The sequence below is a fragment of the Astatotilapia calliptera genome, chromosome 2, assembly GCF_900246225.1.
Source record: "Astatotilapia calliptera chromosome 2, fAstCal1.2, whole genome shotgun sequence".
Taxonomy (NCBI): Eukaryota; Metazoa; Chordata; class Actinopteri; order Cichliformes; family Cichlidae; genus Astatotilapia; species Astatotilapia calliptera.
This window is the reverse complement of record NC_039303.1, coordinates 2,042,377-2,069,451: the sequence shown is the minus strand read 5'-3', so window position 1 is coordinate 2,069,451 and position 27,075 is coordinate 2,042,377. Positions and strand designations below refer to the sequence as shown.

General features: G+C 44.0%; 1 protein-coding gene and 1 long non-coding RNA gene across 3 annotated transcripts; both read left to right on the top strand.

Annotated features, from left to right (window-relative positions):
• Positions 1 to 2,493: 2,493 nt before the first annotated feature.
• LOC113030353 (uncharacterized) lies at positions 2,494 to 24,498 on the top strand. 2 transcript variants are annotated; one of them, XM_026181744.1, is made up of 17 exons: positions 2,494 to 2,813; positions 3,397 to 3,465; positions 5,372 to 5,418; positions 5,744 to 5,947; positions 6,176 to 6,394; positions 6,734 to 8,049; positions 9,214 to 9,491; positions 10,206 to 10,292; positions 11,654 to 11,842; positions 12,262 to 12,422; positions 12,802 to 12,954; positions 13,129 to 13,243; positions 20,550 to 20,727; positions 20,876 to 20,986; positions 23,446 to 23,546; positions 23,771 to 23,939; positions 24,057 to 24,498. In XM_026181744.1, the coding sequence occupies exons 3-17, from the start codon at positions 5,416 to 5,418 to the stop codon at positions 24,154 to 24,156; spliced, it is 3,384 nt and encodes a 1,127-aa protein (XP_026037529.1). In that variant the 5' UTR covers positions 2,494 to 2,813; positions 3,397 to 3,465; positions 5,372 to 5,415; the 3' UTR covers positions 24,157 to 24,498. The 2 variants fall into 2 exon arrangements, with proteins under 2 accessions (XP_026037529.1, XP_026037539.1); XM_026181754.1 differs by lacking the exon at positions 24,057 to 24,498 and having other exon boundaries at positions 23,420 to 23,546; positions 23,771 to 23,897.
• LOC113030363 (uncharacterized) lies at positions 18,086 to 18,821 on the top strand. Its single transcript, XR_003273578.1, has 3 exons — positions 18,086 to 18,122; positions 18,411 to 18,466; positions 18,603 to 18,821. It is a non-coding gene; the product is annotated as an uncharacterized LOC113030363 (long non-coding RNA).
• Positions 24,499 to 27,075: the final 2,577 nt, after the last annotated feature.

The following is a 27,075-nucleotide window of genomic DNA, read 5'->3' as shown; positions in this document are numbered from 1 at the left end:
AAACAAAAAGGTTTTTTTCCTGCTAAACGTGTATACAGACTCAGAGGCTCTGAGAAAAGCACACACACACACACACACACACACACACACACACACACACACACACACACACACACACACACACACACACACACACACACACACACACACACACACACACACACCACTACCCCCTACCCTGTCTTTCCACCAGCTGCTGCTGTCTGACAAGCTGATGATGTGTAAATAGTCAACAGTGCAATAGACTCAATACTTGAAATGTGCAATTCACTTGTATTTTTATTTTTATTCCTATTTATTCTATTTATCCCCTTCGTATATTTTATTTATATTGTCTCTGTATTTATATATATGTGTGTGTGTATAACTCTGTAACTTCTGTCGGTGCTGTGCTTTTTTGGAAATCGAATTTCCCAGAGGAACCCACCCGAGGGATTAATAAAGTTCTATCTAATCTAATCTAATCTAACCTCAGTACCATTTGGGAATAAGGGAATGCAATGTTGTATTGGCCACAAGGAGACTGCCCATTTCACTAAAAAAGTGGAAAAGAACTGTTCCCTTTCCATTTGATTTACTATTGTCCTTCACTTTGCAGACATCAACACGTGTATTCCACCTGCACACTTTGTCTGGGCAGAAAGGCTTAAAACTGGCCTGACAACTTCTCTGAAGTTTCTTGCCACAAAGGTTTTTTGTTTGATTTGGAGGTTGTGAGGTGTGAGTTGATTGTATTGTGTCTTGCTGAGGCCATCATCTTCATGATAGCGGTGCTACTGCATCAGGTCTATGAATGAGTATTACAGTCTTCAGGACTTTTGTGCCATGCTGAGGCAGCAGGTGGAGGGTCGCAGTAATGTTGTGGGGACGGAGCTGGACTCCCTTAGGGTGGTGTCTGAGAGGTGGATAAGGACAATGGTGGATAATACCTCCCACCCACTCCATGATGTGCTACAGGAGCACGTTCAGTGAGAGGCTGAGATTACCCATAATGCACCACTGAACAACACAGATTGTAGCCACCTGAATTCTGTTTTCTTACCACTCATGATTCAACTGCATAATCCTAGGTATGGTGGCTGAAGAAGGACAATCAACTCTGGCCACCATTCATCTGCAGTACATGTAGGTTGTCAGTCCACCATTTACCTCAACAGTCAATAAACTTTTATATGATGGCAGGACTGTTTATCAAAGGGAAAGTGTGACGCTTAGGAGCCAGCTAGCTGACATAATGTTACCTTTTAACCACCTGTTGTTGTTATTTAGCCGTCTCGTTGTCATCTGTCCAGAGAATAAAAAGCATGTTCATGCATGTTTTTCCTGTGTTAGAGCCTTGATTTCAATTACAGACAGGAGGCTTGAGGCGAGGAAGTAGAAGAATGAGGGGGAGCAGAGATGGAGGAAAAAACAGAAATCTATAAATCTTCAAATGTATGTTGTATACAGCGCTTTGAGTAGAAAAGTGCTATATAAGAATCAGTCCATTTACCAAATGTTAAATTGTCATGTATAGCATTAATGAGCTATTTGCGATATTTAAATTGTAAATAAAGGCCGACTGCAGATGTGGCCGGTGTTGTGCCAAAAAGTGATTGTCTGCCAAAAAGTGATTTCCAGTGTTTCTGTGTATTTTTTATGTGTAATATCTTTACGTATGTTCGTAAATAGACTTCGGTGAACAGGGGATACAAAGGGGTTACATAAAGAATTAAAAAATTATCTGTTTTTTAAGTATCTTTACAACTTGTACTTACATTATAACCAATCCGGTCCTTTATCCCCACTTAAAATATTTTTACAGAACTATTGTAATATTTGCTGCCATTTCTGCTGTCCTGTTGGGCAACTTACTCTTACAAAATACATTTTTAATGTTAATGAGATTTTTTTTACTGCATAAATAAAGGTTATATAAAAGTCGCTGCCAAAAACTGATTGCGGCTTGTATCTTGCTACACGAATGTTGTTTGTGGCTCAAGATGACTTTATGTCATCCATAAGGGATGCATTTGACATATGTTTAACATATTATAGCCCAACAAGTTACTTATAGCACTATAAATATGAGCAATCGCTTTTTGGCAAATACCGGAAATCAGTTTTTGGCAGACAATCACTTTTTGGCACAACACCGGCAACGTCAATTTTGGCCACTGTATTTAAAATGACGGGGAAACATTTTGAGTACAATTTAAAATCTTATATATTTTAATCTTATGCATTATGTAAATTAACTAACTTTCCTGAAAATAACCAGTGATTTTTTCTTTCCTTTTTTAAACGATTGTTTACATCGCGATTGTGTTTTCAGGATAAACGAGGCAACATGCTGTTTAATGTGATCGCTGTTTTTGTACCGTAGTTACGGTGTTACAGCCCATTACTTTAATTATGTCCGTAAGATGCGGAAGGATCCTCTCGTAGAGGAGCAAAAGTGACGCAGGCGCAAGAGTCACCGCCGCTTCTTGTTTACCATAACAACTGGCGACGCTTTCTCCTGATTGGCTGCAGCTACATCCTGTTTTCCCAGGCTTCTGCCATTTAGATGCTATTTTAAACGCTTCCTTCGTGGATTAACGGGAGCGTCTTTAGGAAAGGCGTAAGTCAATAATAAGATCGTTGGCTGGCTCTTCCAGTGAGGCGAAACGTTAGCCACAGTCAAGTGCGGATAGCAGCGCTGTGTCAACGCTAACATGAAGCTAACAGCGTTTCTTCTTCTGCGGGGAAAAAGCCAGTCGGTACTCCCCAGAGAAGTTCTTCTGTTGAGCCGAGATGCCCCAAAGATGGACGCAGAAACACAGTTTTGATAAGTAAGTGTACGATGGCTGGAAATAACACATCTGCTGGCCCTAACTAGCCTTTGTTGAGCTGACTGTGGTGACTCCATTAGATCATTGCCGATGTTGGACACAGGAAGATATTAGCATGTTTTCCATGTCCAGAAGAAGAGCACAGACTCATGGATACACTGAGCTTTTACACCGTCATCTTAAAAAAGGACAAGTGAAGTTGGAACATGTAGCTCCTGTTGTTGGGTGGTGTTTACATTATTGTTGAAGATCTGTCAGAAAGTTCACAGACTGTCCCCACTGAAGCAAACAGGCGAGCACTGTCACAGAGTCTGTCGTGTAGACACAGCAGAGAGCAGTGTGGCTGAACCACAGTGTGATACACACTTGGCATTGCTGACAGAGTATAGCAGGCAGCCTTTTTAGATGTCAGCTGTTCATAAAATGATTGTGGAGTTCATACCTTTTCTTCATATTCACATCACTGACAGATGATTTGGAATATAGACATTCTGTGACAACAGAAATGCTGGAGAGTGAATTCTGAAATAAACAGGCCCCTTTCTGTGCCTTGAATTCATGTTTGTGCTTCGTCCTTCCACAGCTTTGTCTACTATGGATCACAACATCCCAGAGATACTGAAAGATGCTGATGTAGAGCGAGGCCTGATCGGTAATACACATACATGCCTGCACACACACAAACACACTCATGATTGGTGACCTGGCCAAGATGTGCTGTGATAGGCTCCAGCCCACGACCCTGAGGAGGATAAGTGAAGAGAATGGATGGATAGACTCGCATTACAGATTGTGAAGATAAAACATATTTTAGAAGCTACTAATAAACCAAGGGCACAAACAAATAACAGAGCGCACAAAGAGCATTATGGGAAAGATGAGCTTCGTGTACTGTGTGGCATTAGTTCTGCTAAAATAAAGACCATTCAAAAACAAAACAGAAGGCTCACTGTGAGAGTTTGAACCGGTCCACTGTCGGCTTGGATTAATTCTCCACACTGTGGCCTCTCTGCCCAGTTTAGCTGTGGTTTCCCCCACTGGTCTGCACAGCTGTGTGCCTGTAATCCACTCAGCATTTCCTCATTAGTCGCCACATTAATGATAACACATGGCTAATGTGGCTGCTGGATAACTGCTAATAATGAAATGGCTAATGTTAGCGTGCGTTAGCATTTCTGAGAACTGTTCAGTACTTTAATGCAGCTGAAATGAGAATGAACGTCAGCTGTTAGTGAGGGGTGGAGCTGTAAGCTCGTCTGTTTGAGGCAGAGACAGCTCTGTTTGTATCCACACTGTTGCAAATGAGTATTTAAGTTTAATTTTAAGTTTAATATCGATTAATACAACCCTAGAATGTAAGCAACAAATGTATAAATGCTTTTGTAATTGATTCCAACCTGCTTCACACAGCTGCAGTTACAACAAGCATGCACAAAGAGCCCTGTTTAAAATGAGTTTCAGCTCGCTCTGCTGATTCCCCGTGTCTGCATTATTAGACAGCGGCACGGTAACCTCTAATGTTCCAGTTTAGACTTTTACAGCTTTACTGTGCAGTCAGATAAACAGGATCACTGAGACCACACTGAGCAATAAAATGATCAACTAATTTCCTCATTCGTAAAGTGTCAGAGAGCCAATTCATTGCAGAAGTTTTGATTTCTACAAACACTGAAATGTCAGGAAGTTGCAAGTTTGCTATTCTGTGCTCTTAATATGAGCACTTTTACAGCAGCATTTAATGTCAGCTCAGCATTAAGCCGACTCTGTGATGCAGAATCACATCAAACGTCTCTGCAGAGGGTTTTACACACACTCATCATTCGTTGGTCACAGTGAGGATCTGGACATAGTGGAAACATCTCAGTGAACATGAGGCTAAAATGGTTTTAATGCACGAAAACTAAACTAAATGTATCGTAAAGTGACATTTTAGAGCTAACCTGTAGACTGATTTGTAATCTGATTACATCTGATATTCAGTCATTGAATGCTGCCAACATTTTGGTCTGGAACCTTAATGGAGACGTGGGGTGTCTCCAGACCTCAGTCCTATCTGTGGAGCGAGCTGGAGCTGGAGAGGAGAAGGCCAACAGTGCTGCTGAGATGTGAGCAAGCCTGGAACGTCTGACCGCTGTGCTGTTCTCCACCAAATACTGAGTCATCGTTTGCTCGGGGATCAAATACTTATTTCACTCAATGACATGAAAAGTTCATTTAGAACTTTTATGTAACATGTTTTTCATTTTTGTTGGTTTATGAAATGAATTCGATTGTTTATTTCTTTGCAATGAGCCAACTTATAAACTCAGCAGTGGGTGTGCAGTCACCTATAATTATTATATGTACGTGGCCACATACATAAAACATGATTAGGCCTAACAGTGACACCTCGCCTCTGTGTTCAAGATGACAAGGCAACGTTACAGCTTTGCAGTAATATGTATATATTTTATATATGTATTACTGTACCTTGAACATATTACATGAACCAATGAAATGTGAGGGATTTTGAGCAGGATGAGCTACGACTGATCATTCATTGTTGTTGTTTCTTTCAGAGCAGTTTCACTTCCTGTTTGCTAAACAGAGGATCTGAGTGCAAATGGTATGATTTATATATGCAGCACAACATGTTGTTTTTCTGCCCGATACTACGGCACAATTTCTACTAAGCTGACTGATCAATAAACATTAATCCTCCACTGTCCATGTGAACATAGCTCCTCCCATTTCAGTCTTGACCTCAACCCAGCCCTGATTTCTTTATATTTGGAGTGAGACCTTGTAGTTTTTCAAAGGTTTTCCTCGGACTGCTTTTGCCTGTCCTGACCCTTTACTGAGGACTGTTTAGGTTAAGCCACTTCACACTGGCCTCTGCATCATCCTGTTCGGGTTGCTGATTACAGATGTTCATGTCTCGTTCCTTGCAGCAAGCTGAGGTGTTAATCAGGAGCAGCTTTAACCCCAGTCTGAAGTGGTTATTCTGGGGTCACGGTCAGGATCAGGAAGAGAAGAACTTTGTAGTGGCTCACAACCTGGTGTCCCGCTCCTCCGAGCGCCTGCTGCGTCTGCAGCAAGCGCTTCTTTCTGTGGCGCCTCAGTGGCAGCTGGTGGGCAGCGCACGGCTGTCTCAGGTGAATTTATACAGTTTGCAGTGTAACTGGATTGTGATGGGTGTGAGGAGAACATGAGTGAATGAAAGCTCTCGTAGCTTAATCTCTTCAAAGATTACATCCTCAGCATTCTGACTCTTTAATTGCCATTTTTGGGATGAGGTCATAATATTGAACAAACATCGATCTTGTTATAACTGAGTTCATAATCTCCTCTCCTCTCTCCCACCTCCTCCCCCGTCTAATCAGGCCTGTTTTAAAGGAATGCCAGATGAAGCTGGGGTTCTTCTCCTGCCCTCCTCATCCTCCCTGCAGGGTAAATACAGAGCTCAGTGGAGACTCCTGGAGCAGCGATCCCTGCTGATTTTTATACACGAGTACACGAGGAGGGCTCGGCTAGCAGCGGTTTACATATCCAGTGTGAGCAGACTGTTGGAACATCATCGGCAACACCTTGCACCTCAGCAGGTGAGGCCGAGCGCTCAGCACTGTGTGATCTAAAGCTTACTGAGCACTGTGTCATATAGTCACGTACATCACACTGTGCCAGAGGCTACCAGAGGGAACTGTCCAGTTGTGCTGAACGTTTGCGTCTTCACATGCACCTTCACTGGGCGATGTAATGAAGAGTCTGTGTAACAGATCACAGACGTCCGCCACAACCTGTAGTTGGATAATTGTTAAAAATGGTTGCAGGAATGCTTCTGTAACGTCCAACATTTGACCTCTTTGTCAAAGAGTTTTAGATTTCTGTATCGCCACCAGTGCCTGTTCACACAGTCACAGTCATTCTGCTCTCTTTTCCAGACCCCGTCAACTTCATGCAGGCTCGATCTGGGTTCACTGAGTCAAGAACTCAGGGTTCATCTCAATCACTGGTCTTGCCTGTTTTCCAAAGTCCAGTCTGACCACTTCTTGAGACGTGCTGCTGGTCAACATACCAGGCTACTGCTAAAGATCAAGGAATCTCTGGACTTACTTGGTCTGCAGGCTCTGGTTTTGATGGAGCACTATGTCCAAGCGATCCTGTCTTCTGTATTCCAGACTGACTTAGACTCTGTACCAAAAGAAGTCTTGGAGGATATTTTAACAGGGACTTATCATTACAACCAGGTTGTTGATGAGCAGAGAGGTCAGCACAGCGCCTCCAAGCTAAAGACTGCAGTAATGCAGCAGGCACATTTTTCCACATTGGATTCCAGTCTTCCAAGGATCAAAAGCCATCGCCCTTCTCCTTTCTCAGTCAAAGAGTTAATGATGATTTTAGCAAGCTATCATGCAGAAATGGCAGCCAAGCAGCTGCACTACTGGGCTTCAGAGCCGCCCTGTTACTTCTGTCAGATCCACAGCAACCATGAGACTTGCACGTGTGCTCAAAACCCCACAAGTCTCAGCTGTGGGATTTCCACATTGAGATCTGAGTGGACCTGGGAGCAGCTACATTATACATATCTAATTTCCTCTCCTCTTTTCTCCATAAGTCGTCCCACCCCCCAGATGTCTTGTCAAAATAAAAATACAACACTTCCTGTTTACACGCCTGATGTCCATTTGAACAAGCCAGTCGTGGAAAATCGTCCCTCTGTTTCAGCCAATCCCGCAGATACAGAACATAAAGAGGAGAACTCTAAAAGAGAACAAAGTAACCGGTGTCAAAAACGCACGTCCCATTCTGCTTTTACTCAGAGCGGCGTAGAAGCGTTGGACTTGGTTCAACCTGATCCGACACGTTTAGAAAGCGGCGCGCTTCTGCAGACAGCTTCACCTTTGTTAATGAGCTCCCAACGTCTCCGAGGCGTGCCACCGTCAAGGATTTTCCAACTTCAGCGTTCCTCAGCAGAGCTGCTTTTTCAGGTGTTTGTTTCGTCCAGTGATCTGCTGGCTCCGCTGGTTTCACATACACCCACACCAGAAAGACTCAACGAACAGCCGCTTCAAACCCCAGCAACGGACGTGGTAAATGGGAAGGTTGACTCAACGATCTTGAGCGCTCGAGTACCAAATACACCCGATCCAGTGGAATTAGACAGAGAGAGCTCGAAACTGAACAAAGACCAAAATGTGGAGAGAATTCAACAGGAATGGGCCGAACTGGAAATAACTGTGCCAGATCCCACCAGCAGGTATGGTCACACCATTGTTACCACCTACCAATGTTACTGGTAGTGTTTCTGCGTCCGCGTCATTCTTTGTAGGGATGTTGAGTCCATTCATATCTGCCTTACATGCTGGGCCAGACCTCTACTGTATTCTTAGAAGCAGACTATGACTGTGACTCGTACAAGTGTGGTGTTTATTGTAAACATATAGAAAGTGCTGTATGAAGATGTCACATTTGATCTCTGACCTCTTCGTCAAGGTCAATAAATGGATCTAAAGATCAAAGTAGTAATAATGCTACATAAACTACTTAAAACGACGTTTCTTACCGCCTGTTTGTATTAATGATTCATGGCAGGTTCTAAATAGCAAGTTACTTTGTTCCTCCGACGTCTTCTTCAAGCTCAATAAGGTTCAACTTTAATTAGTTTAAATTTTTCATAAAATGAACAACAATGAAAACATGATCTGGATTTATGGGGATTCTAAATATCACTCTACAGGTTCCAGTGTCACATTTACACTCAGGTCTAATTTCTGCCACATCCTTCAAGTCGGCCCCAGAATGTGTTATTTTAAAGAAAGTGTTAATAGAAATGGAATGAACTGCCTTGTTAGTCAGAAATATGCTGTTATATCCTGATCGATCTTGATTCATTCGGGGAATATCTTGAAGTTCATGCAATGATGAAGTTAGTGCTGTTTTGCCACATGCATGAATTTGCACAATTCTCTTTGAAGTAAGATTGACAAAGTAAACCATGAAACAAAGACTGAAAGCAGTTTTCTCCTGACAGAAGTTGTTTTTTTGTTCTTCCCAGTTCTTATGTTGTCCCTGTTGGGCATTCCCAAACTAATGATTATAGTAAGCTGGACAACTGCAGGTGGAGGACAGTCGCACACAGTCTATCTGTTGTAATTAAATGTGCTATATAAATAATTAAACTATTAAACTATCTGATAATATCATGCATTCATTCCGACTCGTACTGTCTTGAAAGCGACGCATTAAAAATGCAGACTCGGGCCAAGAAACACGGTCTGTTTCTGAAGAGATGATCATTCAGGCATGAAACCAACACCTTCAGGTGGTGTAGGATTCATGGAAACGAGTGCATGTTCCTACGCTACTACAGTGTTTCTATCAAAGGATGGTTAAACATTAAGAGGTGATTTGTATCTTTCAGATCAGAGAAGGAGGAGATGTTTGAAGCAGACACAAAGACACTGGAGCCGGACCTTGTTTGCTGGTCTCACTCAGTCCAGTGGTTAGACCTGGGTGAGTCTCTGGTCTTTGCTGATCTGCTTGAACAGTATCATACCCTGCTGAGGGCTTTCTGCAGCAGAGCCCTGTGGCTGCAACTACAAGTCCCTGTAGCAGGACACACTGCAGGAAGCCTCAACCTCCAGGAGCACCACAGGGGTTTCCAGGTCATCCACCGGCTGTGTCAGGCTTCAGACGCTGGTAAGAACGTGGCCTCAGCAGCCACTGTGCCCACCGTCTGATGATAGCAGACATGTATACGTAAAGTAGAGTCCAGGCTGAGCGTGTAGTGCTGTAATGTTGTACACTGCTTTCCTTGTTACGTTTACTTTGCTGCTTTGTCTACAGCAGCTGTTTTGTGTCTGCGTTGTGTGTAACCGCTTCATATTTTCTCTTCCTTTGGAATGGACACGTTTCTGTTGTCTTATCCACGTTTGTGATTGGTCACATTAATCTATGAGCACATTCACATGAAAGTGGGGGCAGAGTGGGAAACGCTGAGCTGACTGGAGCTTTGCCTAAACTTAGAGTCAGTATACAGAAGGTCTCTCAGTTATGTTAAATATTTATGAAACTCCGGGGAAAGGCTCTCAGATACTCTGAGACTCAATGATGATCTGCACAATCTGAGTGCCTGATCGTTGTGTTTGCTTCTGGCACACATTTGGACCTGATGGATGGGGGAGGCAGTGTGCACAAAAAAGAATCGTCTAATTTCAAAGTGTTTTTATCCCGCAGCCTCTCATCAGTAATGATCACAGCTTGTGCTGTCAGAAGGAGCTGGGGGGAGCTTCTCAGCACTCAGGTTAACAGCAAAACCTCCGAGAGCAGCTCGACTGCAAAACTCTTTGAAAGGAGAAAACCGAGCATATGAAATTGTGTTGTGTGTGTGACACTCCTTGTTGTGTGTTGTAGGTCAAGTTCCAAAGGAGAGTGAAGTCATGCTGGAGGACCTGAGTCTGTGTGTGTTACTGGTTACTGCACATGCTCAGTGGGACTATGGTTAGTGCGCTTAGACTCACACACTGACCGGTCTGCTGCTCTGACCTTACATATTACATGTTTTTACATATATGTCATTTTTGTTTTAGACACGGTGTGATGTCATTAGCTTTGATTTCATATTTGATTGACCAGACACACTAAGTTATTTTTAAAATCATGTTTTACTTCATTTTTAACAGCAGCAGAATTTCCAACAGTTGATAAATATAAAGTAGAGCTGGGCGATATGAGATTTTTTCATATCACGATATGTTTTTTTCATTTCAGGCGATAACGATATCTATCACGATATCAGCCAAATAACTATATTTGTAAGATTTAAATGTGCCGTTGCTCACAAGTAAAATGTGAAATAATCAGCAGCTTGTTTTGATTTAAATATTTATTTCCCATAATAAGTTCAACAGGGTAGATGTACTTAAGGAACACGAGACTTTTTCAGATAAATAAAGGCAAATATTGCAAACTACACAAAAGGCAGCCGCTAAAGCGTTTAAGTTTCAAAATAGAACAAACGAAACAGACTAAACTGTCAATTCCACTTAGAAACAAAATATTAATTCTAAAAATAAATCTTAGTTTGTTTTACAGAAGAACAGACAAAACTGACTAACTTTTGTCAATATCAAATAAACTGAGAACTAAAAGGAAATTCTCAATCTCTCCTTGTTGTATAGCTTAGCTTTTCAAACAGTTGTAACAGTTACTTTAGTCTGACAAAAGCCGAATGACGAATCAGCGCTTCCAGTCAGAGACTGAGCTGCACCGCTTTATTGTATTTCGGCACATTTACAGTGCAGCTACTCTGTTTTTTGTCAGACTTGAAATAGCTGAAATACCTTCCCACTACAGAGCTTCTGTGGCTCTTCCGTTCGACAATCTCTCCAGCGTTGGAACCATCATCTGTTTTCTCTTCGGTCACGCTCTCGGTTGATTTTTCTCTAGTCGGCACACTCCTTTCCTCCATTACCCGGGCGGCACGGCGGCTGGCTGCTTCCCAAACAAACACACATGTGCGGCTTGACGTGACGCTGCGGCTGTGATTGGTTCGGCTCTGCACTACTTAATTTGGATTGGCTGTTCTTTTTTTCTTTTTTTAAGAGGACGAGCGCGGTGAGGTCTATCGCAATAATTAAATTTTTCTATCGAGAAAAAGTTATTTCGCGATACATATCGTTATCGTTCTATCGCCCAGCTCTAATATAAAGTACATTATGGTGTTTTTTTTTAAATTCCTCAGCAACAATAAATAACATCGGACATCGCTCGTCTGTAAAAAAGAATAACATTATCTGCAGACTGACTTTGAGCTGAATCGCTGTCCCCTGCTGTGCTTCTGCTTCGTCGTCTCTCCTCAGAATTGTGCCGAACTTTAGGTTCAACCCTGACAGATAAATGTTTGATAAATCAAAGAAGCTCGTTTGTGGTGACATCATCTGAAAAAGATGAAAATGTGACAACGTCAGCAACAATGGGGCGTTTCCTTCTGCTGCTGCCACCCCTCCTGTCTTCTCTGCGCTGCCGTCAGTCACACAGCAGAGCCTCAGGTAAACGTTCCACCAGCAGCACTCTAACCAAACCCAGTGGAAATGACATCAACTCATATCTTCATCTGGACGTAGTGTTTAGTGGGAGAAACGTTTCGTCACATCCAGGTGACGTCTTCAGTCTCAGCTGACTGCAGGTTTCAAACTTATAAACAGTACATCTGCATAATGACTGAAACCAGCCCACTGAGGGAACAATGGGCTGGGAGCTCAGTTCCTTCATCATAATTATGCAAATTCTCATGACCACTGATCAACAACCACTGATCAATGGGTCAGTGGGCTTTGATCAGTGGTTGTCTCTCTTTAATATTGCAGAGTCTTTGCCTGATTTTTCTTTTTTAAAAACAGTTTCTACATAAAATAATAATAATAATAAAATTGACTTGATGCCCGTTGTGTCTGTCTCCCCTCCACAGGTCCCTTCAGCCTCTTCCCCTGTACTCTGCAGAGGCAGACTGTTGGTTTGGTGCTGGCCTCTGTGCAGCTGCCTACTGTATGGGTGATGTCCAAGGCACACCAGTTCCTCTCCTCCTGGAGTCTCAATAAGTTCCTGCTTATTACACAGGGGGACCTCACAGTAGGTTACTCATATATTACAACCAGAACAGGTGTTCTGTAGAGCTGGGTGATCAGAGACTGATATAAGTGCAAAGGCTGTTTCATAAACACGATGCAGTGAACTCTGATCATAGTCACACCACTTTGTACTAACACTGGAGTAAAAACAATGCAAAGCATGATGTACTGTGAGCTTCTAATGGCTGTCTTTGGTGCTGTACTTATTTTTGGCCCAAAGTTCGTTTCATTTATTTCACTTTGCTTCATATTCATGTATTAAGGATTTCATACGTTTCGAATAAAAAAACAAAATGAGTTTGAGCAGTGGTGCCAAAACGTTTGGACACAGTTCATCTTTAAGCTCAGTGTCAGTTTAAATGTGTTTTTTGTGTCTGCAGGTGATGAGGGAGTCATTCGAGGCGATGGTGCATCAGACCAAATCACTAGTGATGAATTCACACAGTGACCAGCAGTCTGCTCTACACACCCACAGCCAGCTCCTCCTGCAGCAGCAGCTGGAAACGCTGGAGCGTGCTCGGTCTGCTCTGCAGGTGAGCTGTCTGCTTTCTTCTCACAGCCACGTCAGAAAGCTTCACTGCTGCTGTGCAGACGGGTGGACTGTGTGTTTAGTGTTGCTGAGGATCATATACCAGGACTATACAGAGCCACACATGATTCCCTAACCACATCTAACCGGTAATGTTGGTGTCTTCACTGTCCGTCAGACCTTCTCTTCTGTGATGCTGAGGACATTCTCCAGTGACTGCAAGCAGAGGTCAGGAGAGATCTTTGAACACACCATGCCTCCTGCTGTACACTGGAAGCCCAGCCACAGGACAGGTACTCGTATCTGAGTGTATGACTTCAGTTTACCTCAGTGTTTTATGTAGATTTATGTTGTAAGGTAAGAAACTCCTCTGAGCACTTAGTGACCGTGTGAATAATAACTCCCTTTCACGGGAAACCAGAAAACCAGAACCAGAGTCTTAAAAGGTGGCTGTAAGGTTTGGGTGAGAGGAAAGCTGACAGAGAAGTGTGGAGAACAACTATATACTATATAAATAATATACCGGTCAGTAGAGGAAGAGGAGTTTCAGAGTAGTGGAAAACTTACAGAGACCGAGAGGACAAAGCACAAACTAAAAGACAGGCAAGTTATGAACAGATCTGAATAAAGACCACATTGATCAGGTGATCAGGTGTTCTGTTTCAGGTGATCAGGTGTTCTGGTTCTGGTGATCAGGTGTTCTGGTGATCAGGTGATCAGGTGTTCTGTTTCAGGTGATCTGGTGATCAGGTGTTCTGGTGATCAGGTGTTCTGGTTCTGGTGATCAGGTGTTCTGGTGATCAGGTGTTCTGGTGATCAGGTGTTCTGTTTCAGGTGATCAGGTGATCTGGTGTTCTGGTGATCAGGTAAATGGTAAATGGTAAATGGCCTGTATTTATATAGCGGCCTGTATTTATATAGCGCTTTACTAGAACTAGGTGTTCTGTTTCAGGTGATCAGGTAAATGGTAAATGGTAAATGACCTGTATTTATATAGCGGCCTGTATTTATATAGCGCTTTACTAGAACTAGGTGTTCTGGTTCAGGTGATCAGGTGTTCTGGTGATCAGGTGAACAGGTGTTCTGTTTCAGGTGATCAGGTGTTCTGGTGATCAGGTGTTCTGGTGATCAGGTGAACAGGTGTTCTGTTTCAGGTGATCTGGTGTTTAGGTGTTCAGGTGATCAGGTGTTCTGGTGATCAGGTGTTCTGGTTCAGGTGATCAGGTGTTCTGGTGATCAGCTGTTCTGGTGTTCTGGTGATCAGGTGTTCTGGTTCAGGTGATCAGGTGTTCTGGTTCAGGTGATCAGGTGTTCTGGTGATCAGGTGCTCTGGTGATCTGGTGATCAGGTGTTCTGGTTCAGTTGATCTGGTGATCAGGTGTTCTGGTGATCAGGTGTTCTGGTGTTTAGGTGATCAGGCGTTCTGGTGATTAGGTGTTCTGGTTCAGGTGATCAGGTGTTCTGGTGATCAGCTGTTCTGGTGTTCTGGTGATCAGGTGTTCTGGTTCAGGTGATCAGGTGTTCTGGTTCAGGTGATCAGGTGTTCTGGTGATCAGGTGCTCTGGTGATCTGGTGATCAGGTGTTCTGGTTCAGTTGATCTGGTGATCAGGTGTTCTGGTGATCAGGTGTTCTGGTGATCAGGTGTTCTGGTGTTCAGGTGATCAGGTGTTCTGGTGATCAGGTGCTCTGGTGATCTGGTGATCAGGTGTTCTGGTTCAGGTGATCAGGAGTTCTGGTTCAGTTGATCAGGTGTTCTGGTGATCAGGTGTTCTGGTTCAGGTGATCTGGTGTTCTGGTTCTGGTGATCAGGTGTTCTGGTTCAGGTGATCAGGTGTTCTGGTGATCAGGTGTTCTGGTTCTGGTGATCAGGTGTTCTGGTTCAGGTGATCAGGAGTTCTGGTTCAGTTGATCCAGTGTTCTGGTGATCAGGTGTTCTGGTTCAGGTGATCAGGTGTTCTGGTGATCAGCTGTTCTGGTTCTGGTGATCAGGTGTTCTGGTTCAGGTGATCAGGAGTTCTGGTTCAGTTGATCAGGTGTTCTGGTGATCAGGTGTTCTGGTTCAGGTGATCAGGTGTTCTGGTTCAGGTGATCAGATGTTCTGGTGATCAGGTGCTCTGGTGATCAGGTGTTCTGGTTCAGTTGATCTGGTGATCAGGTGTTCTGGTGATCAGGTGTTCTGGTTCAGGTGATCAGGTTTTCTGGTTCAGTTGATCAGGTGTTCTGGTGATCAGGTGTTCTGGTTCAGGTGATCAGGTGTTCTGGTGATCAGGTGCTCTGGTGATCTGGTGATCAGGTGTTCTGGTTCAGGTGATCAGGAGTTCTGGTTCAGTTGATCAGGTGTTCTGGTGATCAGGTGTTCTGGTTCAGGTGATCTGGTGTTCTGGTTCTGGTGATCAGGTGTTCTGGTTCAGGTGATCTGGTGATCAGGTGTTCTGGTGATCAGGTGATCTGGTGATCTGTGATCAGGTGTTCTGGTTCAGGTGATCAGGTGTTCTGGTGATCAGGTGATCTGGTGATCTGGTGATCAGGTGTTCTGGTTCAGGTGATCAGGTGTTCTGGTGATCAGGTGAACAGGTGTTCTGTTTCAGGTGATCAGGTGATCTGGTGTTTAGGTTTTCAGGTGATCAGGTGTTCTGGTGATCAGGTGTTCTGGTTCAGGTGATCAGGTGTTCTGGTGTTTAGGTGATCAGGTGTTCTGGTGATTAGGTGTTCTGGTTCAGGTGATCAGGTGTTCTGGTGATCAGGTGTTCTGGTGATTAGGTGTTCTGGTTCAGGTGATCAGGTGTTCTGGTGATCAGGTGAACAGGTGTTCTGTTTCAGGTGATCTGGTGTTTAGGTGTTCAGGTGATCAGGTGTTCTGGTGATCAGGTGTTCTGGTTCAGTAGATCAGGTGTTCTGGTGTTTAGGTGATCAGGTGTTCTGGTGATTAGGTGTTCTGGTTCAGGTGATCAGGTGTTCTGGTGATCAGGTGTTCTGGTGATCTGGTGATCAGGTGTTCTGGTGATCTGGTGATCAGGTGTTCTGGTTCAGGTGTTCTGGTTCAGGTGTTCTGGTGATCAGGTGTTCTGGTGATCAGGTGTTCTGGTTCAGGTGATCAGATGTTCTGGTGATCAGGTGTTCTGGTGATCAGGTGTTCTGGTGATCTGGTGATCAGGTGTTCTGGTTCAGTTGATCAGGTGTTCTGGTGATCAGGTGTTCTGGTTCAGGTGATCTGGTGATCAGGTGTTCTGGTGATCAGGTGATCTGGTGATCAGGTGTTCTGGTTCAGGTGATCAGGTGTTCTGGTGATCAGGTGAACAGGTGTTCTGTTTCAGGTGATCAGGTGATCTGGTGTTTAGGTGATCAGGTGTTCTGGTGATCAGGTGTTCTGGTGTTTAGGTGATCAGGTGTTCTGGTGATTAGGTGTTCTGGTTCAGGTGATCAGGTGTTCTGGTGATCAGGTGAACAGGTGTTCTGTTTCAGGTGATCAGGTGATCAGGTGTTCTGGTGATCAGGCGTTCTGGTTCAGTAGATCAGGTGTTCTGGTGTTTAGGTGATCAGGTGTTCTGGTGATTAGGTGTTCTGGTTCAGGTGATCAGGTGTTCTGGTGATCAGGTGTTCTGGTGATCTGGTGATCAGCTGTTCTGGTTCTGGTGATCAGGTGTTCTGGTGATCAGGTGTTCTGGTTCAGGTGATCTGGTGTTCTGGTTCTGGTGATCAGGTGTTCTGGTTCAGGTGATCTGGTGATCAGGTGTTCTGGTGATCAGGTGATCTGGTGATCTGTGATCAGGTGTTCTGGTTCAGGTGATCAGGTGTTCTGGTGATCAGGTGATCTGGTGATCTGGTGATCAGGTGTTCTGGTTCAGGTGATCAGGTGTTCTGGTGATCAGGTGAACAGGTGTTCTGTTTCAGGTGATCAGGTGATCTGGTGTTTAGGTTTTCAGGTGATCAGGTGTTCTGGTGATCAGGTGTTCTGGTTCAGGTGATCAGGTGTTCTGGTGTTTAGGTGATCAGGTGTTCTGGTGATTAGGTGTTCTGGTTCAGGTGATCAGGTGTTCTGGTGATCAGGTGAACAGGTGTTCTGTTTCAGGTGATCTGGTGTTTAGGTGTTCAGGTGATCAGGTGTTCTGGTGATCAGGTGTTCTGGTTCAGTAGATCAGGTGTTCTGGTGTTTAGGTGATCAGGTGTTCTGGTGATTAGGTGTTCTGGTTCAGGTGATCAGGTGTTCTGGTGATCAGGTGTTCTGGTGATCTGGTGATCAGCTGTTCTGGTTCTGGTGATCAGGTGTTCTGGTGATCTGGTGATCAGGTGTTCTGGTTCTGGTGATCAGGTGTTCTGGTTCAGGTGTTCTGGTGATCAGGTGTTCTGGTGATCAGGTGTTCTGGTTCAGGTGATCAGATGTTCTGGTGATCAGGTGTTCTGGTGATCTGGTGATCAGGTGTTCTGGTTCAGTTGATCAGGTGTTCTGGTGATCAGGTGTTCTGGTTCAGGTGATCTGGTGATCAGGTGTTCTGGTGATCAGGTGATCTGGTGATCAGGTGTTCTGGTTCAGGTGATCAGGTGTTCTGGTGATCAGGTGAACAGGTGTTCTGTTTCAGGTGATCAGGTGATCTGGTGTTTAGGTGATCAGGTGTTCTGGTGATCAGGTGTTCTGGTTCAGGTGATCAGGTGTTCTGGTGTTTAGGTGATCAGGTGTTCTGGTGATTAGGTGTTCTGGTTCAGGTGATCAGGTGTTCTGGTGATCAGGTGAACAGGTGTTCTGTTTCAGGTGATCAGGTGATCAGGTGTTCTGGTGATCAGGCGTTCTGGTTCAGTAGATCAGGTGTTCTGGTGTTTAGGTGATCAGGTGTTCTGGTGATTAGGTGTTCTGGTTCAGGTGATCAGGTGTTCTGGTGATCAGGTGTTCTGGTGATCTGGTGATCAGCTGTTCTGGTTCTGGTGATCAGGTGTTCTGGTGATCAGGTGTTCTGGTTCAGGTGATCAGATGTTCTGGTGATCAGGTGTTCTGGTGATCTGGTGATCAGGTGTTCTGGTTCAGTTGATCAGGTGTTCTGGTGATCAGGTGTTCTGGTTCAGGTGATCAGATGTTCTGGTGATCAGGTGTTCTGGTGATCTGGTGATCAGGTGTTCTGGTTCAGTTGATCAGGTGTTCTGGTGATCAGGTGTTCTGGTTCAGGTGTTCTGGTGATTAGGTGTTCTGGTTCAGGTGATCAAGTGTTCTGGTGTTTAGGTGTTCAGGTGATCAGGTGTTCAGGTGATCAGGTGTTCTGGTGATCAGGTGTTCTGTTTCAGGTGATCAGGTGTTCTGGTGTTTAGGTGTTCAGGTGATCAGGTATTCTGGTGATCAGGTGTTCTGGTTCAGTTGATCAGGTGTTCTGGTGTTTAGGTGTTCAGGTGATCAGGTGTTCTGGTGATCAGGTGTTCTGTTTCAGGTGATCAGGTGTTCTGGTGTTTAGGTGTTCAGGTGATCTGGTGATCAGGTGTTCTGGTTCAGGTGATCAAGTGTTCTGGTGTTTAGGTGTTCAGGTGATCAGGTGTTCTGGTGATCAGGTGTTCTGGTTCAGGTGATCAGGTGTTCTGGTGATTAGGTGTTCTGGTTCAGGTGATCAAGTGTTCTGGTGTTTAGGTGTTCTGGTTCAGGTGATCAAGTGTTCTGGTGTTTAGGTGTTCAGGTTCAGGTGATCAAGTGTTCTGGTGTTTAGGTGTTCAGGTGATCAGGTGTTCAGGTGATCAAGTGTTCTGGTGTTTAGGTGTTCAGGTGATCTGGTGATCAGGTGTTCAGGTGATCTGGTGATCAGGTGTTCTGGTTCAGGTGATCAAGTGTTCTGGTGTTTAGGTGTTCAGGTGATCAGGTGTTCTGGTGATCAGGTGTTCTGGTTCAGTTGATCAGGTGTTCTGGTTCAGGTGATCAGGTGTTCTGGTGATTAGGTGTTCTGGTTCAGGTGATCAAGTGTTCTGGTGTTTAGGTGTTCAGGTGATCAGGTGTTCTGGTGATCAGGTGTTCTGGTTCAGGTGTTCAGATGATCAGATGTTCTGTTTCAGGTGTTCTGGTGATCAGGTGTTCTGTTTCAGGTGATCAGGTGTTTAGGTTTTCAGGTGTGGATCTTTAAGGAATGGTTTAAGTACAGCAGCCTTTGAAGCCAGTGATGTCTGATGGGCTCTTACAAAGTGAAACAAAGTGAAGTGGTTTTGTAGGCTTTGTGAATTCTGAACATAAAAACTGCAGCAAACATCAACACATTACTAAACACGCTGTAACTGTTCAACGAAGAAGTTATTTAGGGGTTACTTTTATTCGGCTAAACTCATCAGGGTTGGGTTTAAAAATCGATTTTAGTTTCAATAAAGTGATATCCATTCATTAAGTCCTGAATCCATTTTTAAATATAAATGTATTTTTGTCAGAAACGCCAGAATCTCAGGTTGAAGCTCACAACATTATTTCAGCAACCATCAAACAGCTAAAACAGCAAATGAGAGCAGGTTACAGAGTCCGCACAGAAACACAGAGCGTGGATCGTTCACCCGACGGCACGGACACGCCGTCGCTGATTCTGTCGACGTCTCACAGATTCTGACGCTGCAGGTTTCATCACTCAACACTCCAACAACAAAGCCTCATTTCTGCTGTTAAACATCGAACAAATGTAAACTTTTACAAATGATGCCAAATAACAAACTCTCAGCTGTGTCTGTAATCAAACCTCTGTAACTTTGCTCTGCTTCACTTCAGCAGCATCAGGTTCACATCTGATTTTCTTATCTGCTATAAAAAGCCAGGCCAGGAAAATCTGCTCCATGTTTTTATCCTCAGTTACTTTGCACAAAGACATCTGCGTGTGATGCTCACACCTGTGATGAAGTCTCACAGTGTCAGCTTTGTGTTTATACACAGATAGTTACACCGAGTTTGTAATTGCACATAAATAATCAAATAATTTGGAATTCAATATTTGTAATTTACAAGCTTTAGAGAGTTCTTTCAACAGTACAATAAATGATCATCATTATAATATTTCTATCAGCCCTGCTGATCATTCAGACTAAGCCAGAGAAGACTTTGGTTTGAATAATAAAGGAAAACACTCATGACTGTTAAAGTGTTTAAATGTTTTCATTAGGAGTAACACTCAGTACTATGTGACTGTAATACAGTGAATGTAGTTTTCCTGTGAGAGAACAACCCACAAACTCAGGTGTGAGCAGGTGACCCTGTGCCACACCGCTGGAGTGCAGCAGGTTCTCACTGTGTGTCTGTCTTCACTGCTCCAGCTCCAACACTTCCTGATCTTTGTCATGTTTTGCACTCAAAGTTTTGTCACTAACAGCTGCAGGTTGGACTTCCAGTCTGTTCCTTCCACAGTGACTGATCCACCCATGTATTATGAACAGAACACCAGCTGTCATGTTTGTGCTTTGGGTCGCTGTCCTGCCAAAGCAGCAGCTACAGCGTGTAGTTAGTGTCATTGCTTATGAATGCTTTTATATTCGCACCAACCACACTGAAAATAAATGGCTGCTGTAATATTTCAGCAGCATCTCAGTTCAACAGAAGCTAAAAGTTTGTATTTCATTTTCTCTCTAAATGGCCTTTTTCATTTTACGCTGTGTTTCCAAAGGTTTTCCCAACAGTCCCAGTGAATATGCATCTCTGGCAGCTCAAACTGTGATTGGTCAAGTGTTAGAGGGCGTGGCCCCTCTGTCTGACGACGCACGAGTCCAAGCATTGAGTATAACAATGACAGCGTTCATGGAGGCATGGATGGAGCACATCCTGAGACAGAAGATCAAGTTCAGGTGTGTTTTAGAGCACAGATGGTGTTAGCCAACAAACTGATGACATCATTAAAAACAGCAGTTTGGTACATGTGCGTGTGACTCTTCACGTCACATAAACACAGACCATCTTCAGATGTTGACAAATGTCCTTTTGCTCTGTTTTTAGCGTGCAGGGCGCTCTTCAGCTGAAGCAGGACTTTGACTCTATTAGAGAAATGATCCAGTCCAACCAGTATGGTCTGTCAGCTGAGCTCCACCAGCAGCTGCTCAGCCTCCGGTATCACCGTCTGGCTTTTTCTCTTATTCATTGTCATCTTCATCTCCCTGTAAATCTCTTGATTGTTAACTAATCAAACCAGTAACAAATATCCAAAACCAGCCCAAACGAGCCTACGTGTTCAATTCAATTGTATTTATATAGCACCAAATCACAACAGCAGTCGCCTCAAGGTGCTTTATGAAAGCTTAGCAGCTGTGCATACTCCACATATCTGAGACCACTGCTTTACTGTGAGCTTCAGAGTGTGGAAGCCGTCATCTTTCTAGTCTTACTGACCACTGAACGTCACATTTTTCCATCTGCAATTTTAAATCACCAATGAATCACACAGTCAGTAAATATGCAGCTTTTGGGGCTGTGGGAAGAAACAGGCACAGAGGAAGCATCCAAACTCCACCCAAAAAGACTCCAGACAGGTTCAGACTCTTTCTGTTATTTGGCAGTGCAGACCTCTGCACCACTGTGCCAGCTAAGAAGGAAATGAACACACTGCTGTTTGCACTGCGGACGTCATGTTCTCTTCCACTGAGGCTGATTCTACAGGGTGGGTCATTCATATGGATACAGCGTAATAACATGGGAATGGTTGGTGATATTAAAGTCCTGTTTGTGGCACATTAGTATATGTGAGGGGCAAACTCCTCAAGATGGGCGGTGACCATGGTGGCCATTTAGAAGTCGGCCATCTTGGATACAACTTTTGTTTCTTCAATAGGAAGAGGACCATGTGACACATCACACTTATTGGTAATGTCACAACAATGGTGTGCTTGGTTTCAACGTAACTTTATTCTTTCATGAGTTATTTACAAGTTTCTCTTTGTTCACAGCCATTGACATGTCGAAGGTTAACACGTGAGGATCGAAATCGTGTTGATATCTGGTGAACGCAGTAACCGGGTCATTGCAGAAGATTTCAATGCAAGACCCCCTACGAGACCACCCATCTCCCATGCTGCAGTCAGCAAACTGCTTGCTCGTGAAACTGGTTCAGTGTTGGATTTGCCAAAATGTGGACGCAAGAAAACTGTCACTGATGAAGAAACATCAGTGGCTGTCCTAGCTTCATTCAGCAAGAGCCCACAGCGTAGCACTCGCCGCATGTCACTGGAGAGTGGCATTAGTCCAACATCCCTTCGGCGGATATCAGCTACTCACAAATGGCACCCTTACAAACTCCAGCTACTGCAGCATCTCAGCGAGGATGACCCAGGTCGGTGCACAGAATTTGCAGAATGGGCAAAACAAAAACTGGAACAGGACCCTCAGTTCACGCAGAAGATTTTGTTCAGTGATGAGACAAACTTCTATGTGAATGGTGTTAACAAACAAAACCAGCGCTATTGGTCTGACACTAACCCACACTGGATGGATCCCTCCAAGACTGTTGGAACAACAAAAGTGATGGTTTGGTGTGGTATATGGGGAACAACGATAGTGGGTCCATTCTTCATCAATGGAAACCTCAAGGCTGCTGGATATTTGAAACTGCTACATGATGATGTGTTTCCCTCTTTGTGCACTGAAGCTGGCACGTTCCCTGACTTTTTCCAGCAAGATGGTGCACCACCACATTATGGGTGCAGGTCCGAGCATTCCTAGATGAACAGTTTCCTGGAAGAAAGTGGATTGGTCGTCGTGGGCCAGTTGAATGGCCCCCAAGGTCTCCCGATCTGACCCCCTTAGACTTTTATCTTTGGGGTCATCTGAAGGCAATTGTCTATGATGTGAAGATACGAGATGTGCAGCACCTGAAACTACGGATACTGGATGCCTGTGCTGGCATTTCTCCTGCGGTGTTGCTATCAGTGTGTGAAGAGTGGGAGAAGAGGGTTGCATTGACAATCCAACACAATGGGCAGCACATTGAACACATTTTATGAGTGGTCAGAAACTTGTAAATAACTCATGAAAGAATAAAGTTACGTTGAAACCAAGCACACCATTGTTGTTCTTGTGACATTACCAATAAGTGTGATGTGTCACATGGTCCTCTTCCTATTGAAAAAAACAAAAGTTGTATCCAAGATGGCCGACTTCTACATGGCCACCATGGTCACCGCCCATCTTGAGGAGTTTGCCCCTCACATATACTAATGTGCCACAAACAGGACTTTAGTATCACCAACCATTCCCATGTTGTTACGCTGTATCCATATGAATGGCCCACCCTGTATATAAGTCACTTTGACGTGATGTCAGAGTGGGACTCAGTTTTCCAAATGCAGCTGCAGTGCTGGGACCAGATGTGCACAAGAAGATAATCATACAAATGTTGCTATTTTCAGTATTTAGTCACATCTTTGTTGTACACCTCAAACATTGTGACTTCAACTGTTTTTGGTTATCTCCTGGGTCTGTTCAAGTAAAAAATATTAAAGTGTTACTTTTTAATATTTGCTGGCAGAGTCTAAATAATAAGTGATGAAGTTCCTCGGTGCTCTCTCTGCCTGCAGGGTTTTTCAGCAGGTGGACTCAGCAGTGGTGTGCCTGCTTCAGCAGCCGCAGGCTAAACCGTACGTGCAGTCTCGATCCTGGGAGCCTTTCTCTCGCTGCTGTAAGTGTCACGTCAGTCTGCAGCGTTCAAATGTGCCAACACGTCACAGTTCATTTCCCTCGTTCCTTCAGTACACAGGCGTTTCAGAGGCGTGTTGGGCTGTGAGAAAGTTGTCCTTCATCAACCAAGCACATGTTCTGTTAGGATTCACAGGCTGTGTGGTTGCCATTCATGTGACAAATACAATGAGAGGCAGTGGTGATGAGCCTGCTGTAATTCTCCAGGTCCGGCTGACAGAAACGGGGACAGCACTGATGCTGCTGTGGGGAGCAGTATAGCCAACCTGAGGTGCATGGAAGGCGAGGACCTGCCTCAGTCTGATTCCTCATGCACGCCTACCGACCTCCCTCCAGTAGACCCATCGACCCCCGCAGAGCCATACCTCGCTCCAAGGTACAGTTCTCCCATTCTCTCTACGGAGGTAGTGCAGAAATTCATCATTTTTTTGACACATTAATGGGCCTGATGCACACTTCTCCCAGTTAAGAAGTGTTTCCTTTGTGCTCACAGCCTGGTGCTGGGTGCAGCTCAGCAGGACTGGTTAGACCTGAGGATTCAGACCAGTGCCCGTCGCTGGAGGCTGCCCTGCCTGTCCAACTCTGAACACTGAACACACACACACACACACACACACACACACACACACACACACACACACACACACACACACACACACACACACACTTTGATTTAGTAGCAACATTTGAAGGAAATATCATGTAAATACATAAAAATAATGATTTTATTTTTGATAAATAGACATGAGGGGCACCATGAAGCAGGTGCAACACACTGGGACAACACTGGTTAGAACTTCTCGCTCACATATGTTTGAAATGTGTCAAATGAATGAAATGATAATTAATTTAAAAACAAAATGCTCTTATTTTCAGAAATATTTCTTTTACCTGTGTTTTATATACCTGAATAAATCAGTTTGTGTTTGCATGTTCATGTGCTCGTGCTTCTTTTCATTGCTGTTGTCAGTTTATCAGACTGGAACTGGACTAAGTGCACCATGAAAACCATTTGATGCTCCTTATCTCATTCAGCTGAATTCATTTCTGTGCTTTGTGACTTTATTTCAGTAGTTCAAACTGCAGAACAACAAACACAGGACCTGAAGACAGAAGCAAAAGTGATTTTCTTTTACTTTTGATTCTGTTCCCTGTACTCTCGATGGACGAGAAGCACAAATCATTTCTTTACTAACCCCTCCTGTTGTTGTTCGCACAAATGAAGTCAGGACCGAGAACAACAACAGTTCAGACTACTCAATGACAGGAATACATTTCTAATCATCCATCCTGGTTGTTATTAGTGCACCATCTCAAAGCCATGCATCATCGCAGGTCTCGCTGCCGTCTCGTAAGCACTGTATGACGTCACTGTTATACCTGCCTCACATTTACACACATTCTGTCTTGTTTTCACTGACCGCCAACTTTCCGTTCTCTCATCTACCTCCTGCCTCACTACAGATCTCAGTATTGTCTTCAAACATCACGGTCTATGGACGCTGACTTCATCTGTGTCCATCAACACAGCAACCAGCAGTTGGGCTTCATGCCGAGAAAGAATGAGAGTCTCCTCTCTTCTTAACCCAGCTTCAACAACTCGATCCTATCTGAGCTCTGCACATCACCCTTGTTCCTGGAAATAAATACGTACAAATCCGTTCCTCGGGCATCCTCTCACTCTCTAAGCTTGTGACAAACAATTTGGTCCATACTACACAGGTACCAACTCATCCTCTTCACAGCTGCCCTCCTCTTCATCAATCCTCTGTATTTCCTGATTCACTAACTGTCCTCCATCCTCAACATGTTTTCTTCACTCGTTAGTACGTTCACATCTCTGTCTTAACTCACTACAGGTATAAATCAACACAGACCCCAGGATACGACATTCTCACCATACTTCACTCACTAAACGACACATTTGCAGCTTCAGAAATGTTGTGATATGCGGTATTGCAATAACATATACTGATTATTATCACCTTTTCTCAACTGCAGATTGTGTGCATACAAGCCCTACATGACCAACCACAATGCAAAGTGTTGGATGCTGTGATGTAAAGCATGCTGCCGTCTAGTGGAGGCCTGTTCTCTGGACTTTGCCAACAGAGCGTTACTTCTCTGATTGCACTGTGCCAGGTGTAAAGTTTGGTGGAGGGGGGAATTATGATGGGGGGTTGAATTTCAGGAGTCGGGCTTGCCTCCTTAGTTGTAGTGAAATAAACTCATTAACATTTCCTTTGACAAAGAGCAGCTGTACAGAATCTCAGTAGGCTCATCTTGTTCATTTGAATCTTTTCTGCTTATTTATTCATTTCTGTGTTATTACCAGTGTAGGGACTAGTTAACTACATTAATAACTACGTTATTATTGTGGTAACGAGCACGGTAACTAGTTATTATGCCAAAATCAGGAACGCATTAATCGTTACTGGGATTTAGACAGGCTCCACAGAGCTTCCACAGATTCAGTAACATCAGCAAGTGGTGGAGGCCAGCAGGTGGATGAGGGAGATCGGAGGCAGGAGGAGAGCCCCGAGGCGGCCGCCGGTCCGAGTGTCAGGAGAACTGAACTTCAGGTAAGAAGTTATGACCTGCAGTCTGTCTGGGTCAGATATGAACCAAGTTTAGGTGGAGTTTATTTTCATTGTGCTGGGTACGAGTTTCTATACAGCTGGGTGGGTGCTATGATGTTACTGATGTTGAACTTTATTTTATTCATAAGGTTAGTTAGTAGAGTTGCCGTAAAAAACGGAATCGTCTGGTATTCAGAGAAAATATTACGCGTTTCTTATTGAGGTGAAAAGGAGAACAGTTTGTCCCGGACTTCAGCTACAATGAAAAAGACACAAAGCTGGAGTTATTCTGTGTTTATGCTGCACAGCTGCCTCTTCTCCTCTCATTCTCCCCCCTCTCTCTCCTGTTTCTACTTCAATCATGAAACTGATCAATGATCAGCTGATCGTCTCTCTTGTTTATTTATCGCCCACTTTGTGCCAGAAAGAAAAAAAAAACAGTGGAGGTCGCGCTAAACAACAGCAGCACGTTTAAGCTTGATCAGCTGTTGTTAGAATTTATTTAATATTAATTTCTAGTATCAGCTGATGTTTGCTGGAGCCACAGCTGTAAAGCTGCTGGTCATGATGTTGGTTTGGATATGTGGTGAGAGGGAAACATGAAGATGAAACCAGGAGATGTCCTTACTGAACCATCAGAGCTGAACAGGTGATGGAGAAACAGGTTTACCTTTCAGGTGACATGAATGAGTTGAAGTTATGAACTGTTTCTGAGAGACAAATAACACCAGGATCCTTTTCTAAGTAGCTGACAGCTGGTAACTGTGCAGGGGCGGGTCTATCAAAGTGTTGCCAGGGGGGCAGGTAGGGCATTAACAGGGAGAGGGGGGCACAAAGAAATACTTTTCTTTCTTATTCTCATTCAAAATGTCTCGCTTTTAAAAAATAATTATCTGAATCTTACAACAAACGATTGATAGATTGATGCATATA

Excerpts from the sequence above, each read along its gene's own strand:
- LOC113030353 (XM_026181744.1), top strand. Across the intron at positions 6,395-6,733 it reads AACACCTTGCACCTCAGCAG|ACCCCGTCAACTTCATGCAG; the intron begins GTGAGGCCGAGC and ends TCTCTTTTCCAG. Across the intron at positions 20,987-23,445 it reads CAGCAGCTGCTCAGCCTCCG|GGTTTTTCAGCAGGTGGACT; the intron begins GTATCACCGTCT and ends CTCTGCCTGCAG.